The sequence below is a fragment of the Leucopleurus acutus genome (genome assembly GCF_964270905.1).
Source record: "Leucopleurus acutus genome assembly, chromosome: 4".
Taxonomy (NCBI): domain Eukaryota; kingdom Metazoa; phylum Chordata; class Mammalia; order Artiodactyla; family Delphinidae; genus Leucopleurus; species Leucopleurus acutus.
This window is the reverse complement of record NC_139146.1, coordinates 109,653,765-109,662,690: the sequence shown is the minus strand read 5'-3', so window position 1 is coordinate 109,662,690 and position 8,926 is coordinate 109,653,765. Positions and strand designations below refer to the sequence as shown.

The 8,926-nt window shown below is 35.7% G+C and overlaps 1 protein-coding gene across 1 annotated transcript in view; it reads right to left on the bottom strand.

Moving 5' to 3' along the window:
- Positions 1-3,259: 3,259 nt before the first annotated feature.
- MTHFD2L (methylenetetrahydrofolate dehydrogenase (NADP+ dependent) 2 like) overlaps positions 3,260-8,926 on the bottom strand; it is a gene marked incomplete at its 3' end in the record, with an annotated part of 137,846 nt that continues 132,179 nt past the window's right edge. The window contains exon 8 of the mRNA XM_082838301.1: positions 3,260-3,372. Within this exon, the coding sequence (XP_082694427.1) occupies positions 3,260-3,372 (113 nt within the window). The remainder of the gene's footprint in view (positions 3,373-8,926) is intronic.

The following is an 8,926-nucleotide window of genomic DNA, read 5'->3' as shown; positions in this document are numbered from 1 at the left end:
CATGTAATGTTTTTAAGACAAATAGAAAAATCCTGCATAGACTCTGACCTCAAAGAACTAGAGGGGGCTAAGGAAAGTACATACATAACTACAGTGCTGGGTAGAGACGGATGACTGCCATGAATGTGTACATAAATGTGTATAAGAGTTCAGGGGTGGGACTTGGTCAAACTCTCACAGCATTTCTCATGGATGAGTTTCATTTGAAGTGAATCTTAAATAGCAAGTAGAATTTAGACATACAGTGATAAGAGAAAGGATTCTAGGTGGCAGGGGAGGTGGGCACTGAGGGGAGGTAGAGTGATAGAATGAAAAGAGAGTGGGTTCTAGCTCACATCATCCTAACAGACCTTCCTTTGAATTCCAGTTCTACCTTTGCTATCCATTTGGCCTTTGCTGAGACTTTTTAATAACCTCAAGGGTTGATTTCCTCATATATCAAATGTGGATTGTCAGTAACAACAATAACAAAAAAGTAAAGCATTTAGCACATGATAGGTGCTCAATTAAAGATAGCTGTTACTATCAAACAAGTGTAGAAAGATGCAGGGTGTATATAGTGGTCAATCAAGGTTAGGAATTTAGCGGTTAACACATGTTGATGCATCTTAAGTTTTCATCATTAGCCATGAATTATTCTCATACCAGACTGATACTATGTCAGGACTTTTATTTATGTATTATGCCATCACCTCAAACTCAACATGTCAAACTGAACATATTATCTCTTCTCCAAAATAAGCTCCTCTTTACAACTTCCTCATGATAATCAGTGATAACGTCTTCTAGGCTTTAACTACAACTCTCATCACTGACTAAATATCGTCTAAATTCTGATTTATCCAGACTTTCTCTAATCTACTTCTGCTGTTTTCCAGCTGTATTTCCACCACTCTGCAACACACACTTTTCATTTCAGTCTGACTGTAGCCCTTGCTTTCATATATATATATGCTAAGCTCATTCTCACCTCCATATCTTCATGTTATTGTTCAATCCTCATTAATTCTTCGGGGTCCTTTTTACAGATACGTGTAGAAGAGAACTTACTTCTCCAAACCTCCTCCACAAGACAATCATATGTCTTTTATAGACCCCAAATATGCATAAGTAAAGTCATGATAACAATGAACCAACTTTATTTCCTTTGTGTGATGACAAAGGCTCCCTTCTTGACCAAACTTCAGACTTCTCCTACTCCTTTTCTCAACTAGGCATCAACTCAGCCTGTTGAGCCCAGTTTTAGCAAAGAAATCTGCTTAGTTTCTGGAGAATCCCCCTGCCCTGCTCCTTGCACCCTTGTCCCTGCCATATCTGATCAAGTTCCCTATCTCCCACCCTTGATATCTGGCCTAACTGTAACAAGAATCCTGGTAAGCTAGTTTACAAGAATCCCTCTAGTCTTGTTATCTAATCAAGTTCCTCTCAGTAATTTTCCATCTACTGATCCCCTCACTCTCTTCATTGCCTATAAATCCATTGCTGTCTCAGCTATATTTAGAGTTTTCAATCTCTTCTATTGTGATAGTCTCGACCCCATTGCAATAGTCCTGAATAAAGTTGTCCTTATATTTTTAACAAATGTTAGATAATTTTTCCTTTATAGTGTTTTAATTGGTCTCTGGAAAGGCTCACTCCTGAATTTTAGCCTCACCAAAGGGGAAAAATATTTCCAAAAAGTAACTCCTCCTGCATTTGGGGGTTGGGGAGGAGGAAGCTCAAAATTACAGACTTCGCCTTTTCCATGTAAATGTATTTTGGGTCATTATGTTTGTTTTGCGAACGTGGGGCACTTAAATATTAAAAAGAGGGTCTTTCTGAAATGTTTGCTTGGGAGCTTTAAATTTAAACTTTTATCAGGGTTATTAGACAAAGATTGATCTGGAATGGGCTATAGAACCTTTTCTTTCATGTTTGAGGAACTTGTACATTTCCCCAGCATGCTCTGAAGAAACAGATAAATATATGAACAAAGAAACTTACAGATAGCTTAAAGAAAAAGAAGACAGGTATTCCTTTCCAAACTGGTTTTATTATACAGTTGAAATATTAATTATAAACATCTAGTCTATTTTCACACAAATGATCAAGAGTATACACTAATAACGACATGCATTGGGTAAGAATCATTACTGGTACATAAACAGACTGGGATTTGGGCCTGAAAGCAATACAATTATATGCCCAGGGTAGTCTCAAAATAGCCTTCAACGGACAGTCACATGTTTTTTCTAATTTAAATTGTGTTAGAAACATGGCATTTACTTTGAGAACCAAATGCTGTAAGAGAAGAAGGAAGAACTGTAAGTAACAAAGCAATAGATTTTTAGTCATATCCTAAGGCTTAGCTTGGGCACATTGTGTCATATTTTTCTATTAGATTTCTAGATTTGTGAACAAACATAACTTCTATTCTTTAATGAAGTCCTCATTCATACTATATGGTGTTTTCCTGATATTTGTGGGAAAATACAACCTTAGTTTTGTTTTGTATATTTGTTTGGTTTTGGAGTTTCCACTATTCTTCAAGGAAGGTATTATCCAAATATTCTTCTAGAAGAACAAAGAAATTGCATGTAAACCTAACACATTCTTATTGCATTTTTACTTGGCAAGTAGTAATTCACCATTTGAAATAATCAATACCTTTCCAAGTAGCACTGCATTTTTTGCCTTCCTTGCATGTTTTTCTTTCTTCGAATGGAGCATCATTTCTCATTAGTATGCCTCGTAGGATGCATTTGGGAAGTGTATGAGATCAAAATTTTATTTTTAATATTTTATCTTTCCTTTAGCAAATAAACTCTTTTTCATCATATGATATAGTACATAAAATATATAAAAATTGGCCATAATTATGGCAAAACCTAAATTACATTTTACAAGGGAGCTTATTTGTCTGACAAAATGTTTGTTGAAAACACACTATCTGTGTCAAAAATATATGCATTTATTATGAGCCCTTTATTAGTTTTAACGTTATGAACAAATATTAATCACAAAATAAACAATTGTTACCAAAGTTTTCATTGCAGTTGTTTTGTTTTCTTTTCCTAAAACTCAATATCCATTCAAAATATTCAGTAAATTATTAGCAGGAAATGCATAAGATTGTGTGAATCATCTGATCCACAATGATTCCATCTGTGAAAAAATAAATACAATGTAGAAATAGCTTTGTAGTAAAATATAAAGGTTTTTGCCTTTTGTCAAATAGATACGTAGCATGACTTCAGTTTGCTTTATTCTTTCATGTGATCTAGTAAATGATTTTTTTAGCTGCCAGAAGGGTGTTCTTGAGAAGCATTGCCACTGTCATGGGTCCCACGCCTCCTGGAACTGGAGTGATAAAGCTAGCCTTCTTCTTAACAGCTGATGGAGGAAACAGAAAGGATTCTTTATTTTTTTCTGAGAATTTCATATTTTTAAACATACTGAACTGTTAAACCTGAAGCATTTAAAAAATTTAAGAGTTTATCTGAGCAAAAATGGAGTCTAATCGGGCAGTGCCAAACCTGAAGTATAGCTAGGAAGGCTTCCACCGACAGGAGAGACCTACAGAGAAAAGGTGGAAGCAAAGCAAGGAAATCATTGATTGGTTATAGCTTTAAGCCTAGTTGGCTGTTTGTGATTGGTTGTCCTTGGGTTTTGATTTTGTAACCTTGAGGCAAAATCTCCAAGCCAGATTTTGGTTTGCTTACATAGGCAGCCAGGGCATTAGAGCCATCTCAGTCGAATGGCTCCCTTGTTTAATTAACAGAATACAGTGGATTTTTCTGCATTACACATATAACCCTAACATCCTCAAATCATTTTTAGAATGAAGTAGGCTATCTCACACACACACACACACACACACACACACACACACACACACACACACTTCTGTGTATGATATCTAACGTGTATAGAAAGAACACAAAGAGGCCAACGCTGTAGGATGAATCTCTACGCAGCTCAGTTAGTTTTACATAATGAAAATCTATAACCCATGATTTATCCAACTACATGTAATTCCAGTTAACTACTTCTAAAATACATGATATTGGTCACAAAGGGGATACAGGATATAGATAGTTCAACACACATCATCCGTTAAATTAGAATAGTCCTGTTATAAAAGCAGTATCACGTATATGTGGATAATACATTCCACTGCAAGTCTAATAAAAATCATTAAACATATTAAAATTAACTGAGCAAATACACATAGTCCTGTTCTAAGGTATGAATGAAGACTTCTTATTCAGTGAACATACTCAAAGAAAATGGCAGAGAATTTTTATCAAGTTTTATTTAAGAATGTTCTCACACCCACAATATTACAGGTGAATGGTTCCATGAATTGACCTACTGGTTTAGTGTTTCACCGTGTGAATAAGAATAATGAACTTTTCCCAGATAACTCTTTTAGTACAAAGTTAGCATAGACAATACTTCTTTAATGCATACTCTGACCTTATCAATCACATGCTATTTAGATGTAATGCCTTTACAAGTTTGCTCGTATATGCTTCTACATAAATGAAATCAGTAGATGTTCCCTAAATCTTAATTAAGCATTACTTTTGTACAATTTATATTGCCTTCTTGAAATATGGTTTGTAAAATTTACATTTACCTTATTTTAAGTGTATTGGTATAATGCAGTATTTTTTAATAATAGGAAAAGCAAAGGAATAATATTCTTTTACTTGAAGAAAACTCCAGATAAGCTTGAAGGCATCACACACACACAAAATCCAGCTAGTGTATATAATGAATCTTCTCATGGCATATAACAAAGAAAAGATGAGAATGCTGTGATCTAGAAGGTAACATGTTAGTTTTCCAAAATGTGCCTCTATACATGAAGCATGTCCTTTTCCCGCCATACTTCTATCCAATGTACTCTATGCTGTAGAAACACTAGGCTAGGTCAACAGCTATTTCATAAATAGCTACAAATTATCATTCCTTTCTTCCTTTGCTCTCGTTATTCCTTCCACCTGGAATACGCTGCTACCTTATCCAAATAAGAAATTCCTTATTATTCTTTAAAAGCCAATAAAATGTTACCTGTCCATCATTTTTCTCAAAAATTCACCCCTCCAGCATTGAATTAAAAGTGCCACCATCTATGTTTCCAGTCATTTTATACCAAACTCTGTTATGGAATTTACCACACTGTGCTGTTCCTTTAATTAGACACGGGCACCAAGAAGGCAGAAACTAAGTCTCGTGGTGATTATTGTTGTCATTTTTAATCTGAGAACTTCTCCATACACAGGTGAGGCATTCAGTAAATTATGATAATGTGAACTAAATAGCCCTTGAAATTTAAAATCTAAAATCAATTTGCAGGAATGTGTCAGTGCTTTTGACTAGATACAAACAACATCAAAACCATTTAGTTCAAGTTAATTTACTGAAATTCTCAAACTACACATTTTGCATGATGGTGACAAACTGCATTTTCCATTTTCCAATAAGCTGACTTGATGGCATGAACAATGCCTTCCAGAACCTTTTCTATAGGATTAGAGAAGTAATGCCTTTAAAAATTTCAGCAGATCTCTAGAAGAAATATACTATACTACTGATATTTACACTGATAGTATGTAAAATCATATATTTGTAGAAATATTTGAAATTTGAAATATTAATAGATAAAAATAGAATACTACTGAATAATATGGCAAATTAAGAAGTACAAACTAAATCTTCAATGAAAAATAAAATGGTTTATTTCACAATCAAAAGTTAGATAAAATTGGGAATCCATTCTGGGTATACCATAATTTTTTCTATAATTTGGTTTTCAACTTTGAAAAATGAAGTGGCTTGGAATTATGTATATATGGAAAAATAGTCGTAACCATAGCCACTATCAGTTGACTACTTGCCACGAACTTTATACACATCATTTTAATAATTAATATTTAATTATTATTTCATTTTAATAGCTGAAGAAAGTGGGGGGGGGAGTTCTAATATAGTAATTTTCCTACAATTTTACTGTGAGTACTCCTAGTTCATCATCTTTGAATTATATCCAGCACTTCAAATTTCAGCTGGCTGAGCAGTTTTTGTTTTATTTTTTTTTTTTGCTGTACGCGGGCCTCTCACTGTTGTGGCCTCTCCCGTTGTGGAGCACAGGCTCCGGACGCGCAGGCCCAGCGGCCACGGCCCGCGGGCCCAGCCGCTCCGCGGCACGCGGGATCCTCCCGGACCGGGGCACGAACCCACGTCCCCTGCATCGGCAAGCGGACTCTCAACAACTGTGCCACCAGGGAAGCCCTGGATGAGCAGTTTGAGTTGCTTTCTTTTTTGGGTGAGATTCAGATCAGATAAACCACTGATCCGGTATTATACCCTCCTCTTTCAAATTATGTTTTTCACAACATGCTTACTATTGCATTCTTTTGCTCAAAAAGTGAGGTTTGAGGTGGAGGAATAGGGAATGAGAATAAGCTGTTGCATGAAATAATACCTACCCGAAATTTGTAGCTCTGTGTCTGTAGTTTTGCATACTTTACTGTGGAAGCTAACACACATTTATCCTGTCCTGTCTATCACTTCATAGAATTAGACTATGTGATAGTCTTTACCTGACCTGGGCGAGGACTTCTCTGGACATTCATAAGCATTTAGTTGCATCAACAGAGCCCTGTAAATTACTCACTAGGCAGAAGTTTATGACATCACTGTGAACACACCTGGTTATATAAATACTTGTTTCAAATATTTTTATCTTTGAAATAAACTGGGCAGATGTGAAGAAGAAGTTTGTACACAGTCATGAGAGGCAGGTTGTGATGAATCTGATTTAAAAAATATAAGATCTCTATTCCTTTTAATTTAATTTTCATTAGGTTCTACATCTGAGAAAGAAATGTTAAATTTTTCTGCTGCTGGCTAGTGTTAATGTATTCTTCGTCTATTTACATAAGGACCAAGATATGGAAGTGACTTCTCAAGAGAGATGAGAAATTATCATTGGCCAATACCAATGGGTACAGATGCCAATGCTTAAAAGAAATTCTCTAGTCTAAGGATTTTGCATAACTATTTCAAGGCTGTCCTAAGAGACATGTTTATGAAGTACCAGAAGTGGCTTATGAGCTAAACTCAGTCATGTGAGAGTTAAATTCAGTACATGTTTGATGCTCTGAAGAGCATCTTCCCCAATCATGTCCAAGAGATAGTTAACAAGCATTACATCACCAGAATAACTTCTCATTGGCTGGGCTTTCCCGAGGGCAGACAAGGGTTTGCACCTGTTTGTTGAAGATGATGCTATTAAAGATTAAACCTATTATGTGTGAGGAAAAGGTGTACTACATGCTCCATTGAAAACAATTACAGAAGAATTTTTAGGCAATAGTTTCATTCAGAAATTTATTTACTGTGAGGGAGTATGTGTGGGTTTTAAGGAAAATACTAACAATTCTGTATATATGAGAATCAGGTATTAGATCTTGATTGATATCAATGCTTTCAAGAGAGGCTCATGAACAGGTATCTCAAAACCAGAGTTAGATTAAATTTCATAAAGTCAACATGATTTTAGAGTTACTGAAACTGACAATGGAGGCAAGTAAAATAATCAACAAATCCTATTGTTACCTGTGTGGAACTTACTCTAGGGAATGAGATTTAGATGGAAATGACTTGATAATGTTTAAAGCAGTTACCTGATAATAAGAATATTTTGACGAAAGGTGACAATTATGATAATTTATCTGAATGACCTCTCTGTAAACTCTTGACCCTGCAAAGTATATTCTATAGATTTACTTAAAAATAATGCTCTACCAGCCAGATTTAGACATTAGAGAGTGTATGTTCAATTGTATAGAAAGGAAAGAAATTACCATTAAAAATCAGTCATTTTGGACACAAGATTTGCCTTTGTACATACTATTTTCTTCGACATATACTCCCTGCACTTCTCCATCTGATGAATACTTATTCTTCCTTTTCAGATCTGGCTAAATGTCACTTTCTTAGTGGTACTTGTTCGCTCCCCAGGCTGCGTAAACTGTTCATTCATTGATCCATGAAACTTAGTAGAGTGATTTTCACTTTGTAGTCGTAGAGTATGTTGGAATCTCCTGAGAACTGTAGTCAAATTAGATATGCCCCCTCCCACCACATGATTCCAGTACACACCACTGAGAATCACTGCTGAAATGAGAGATGCTTCTAACTGGTGGGGGTAGGGGGGAGTATTATACATATAAACTGTGTAGAGTAGATTTAAAACAAGGTTAAAATTCACTGCTTCAGTGAAGGCTACTTCACATGGTGGCCTCAGTTTTCCCAGTCAGGTCCCAGGCAAACCCCAGTGTGCAATACTTGAATGCCCCATTGGTCAAAGCAAGTCACATGGTCAAGCTCAAATTTAAAGGCCTGGAATAGGAAGAATGGCAAAGTCACATTGCCAAGAGGATGTGCTTATGAGAACAGAAGACAGTATAGTCATTTTTTATAATCTACTATAATCACTCTCTTGGATTTCAGTCTCTACCTTATTAGCCATATAACCTGCTGCCAGATTTATTCTTTAAAACACAGATTAGATCATTTCAGCTTATAAACATTTGATGAATCTTGACTGTCATGGCAATTAGGATCTTTTATGATATGGCCCTACATCCACGTTTGCATTATTGCCTAACCCTGGCATATTTTCCTAACCTCATTATTCACTGTTCCCACACATGCTAAAAACTGCCCTGGATAAATTTACAGCAAAAGTTTCATGAGAAAGACAGCCATAGTCACTGTCCCTTGGAACTTACAGTCTAGTTGGGGGCTATATATTACAAATATAATTACCTAAGTAGTAACTGAGCTAAGGCTATGAAATATCCTACAAACAAAATGTTTCCTACAGTTGTGAACATGTTGGGAGGACCTAACTGAGCCTGAGCACATGTGG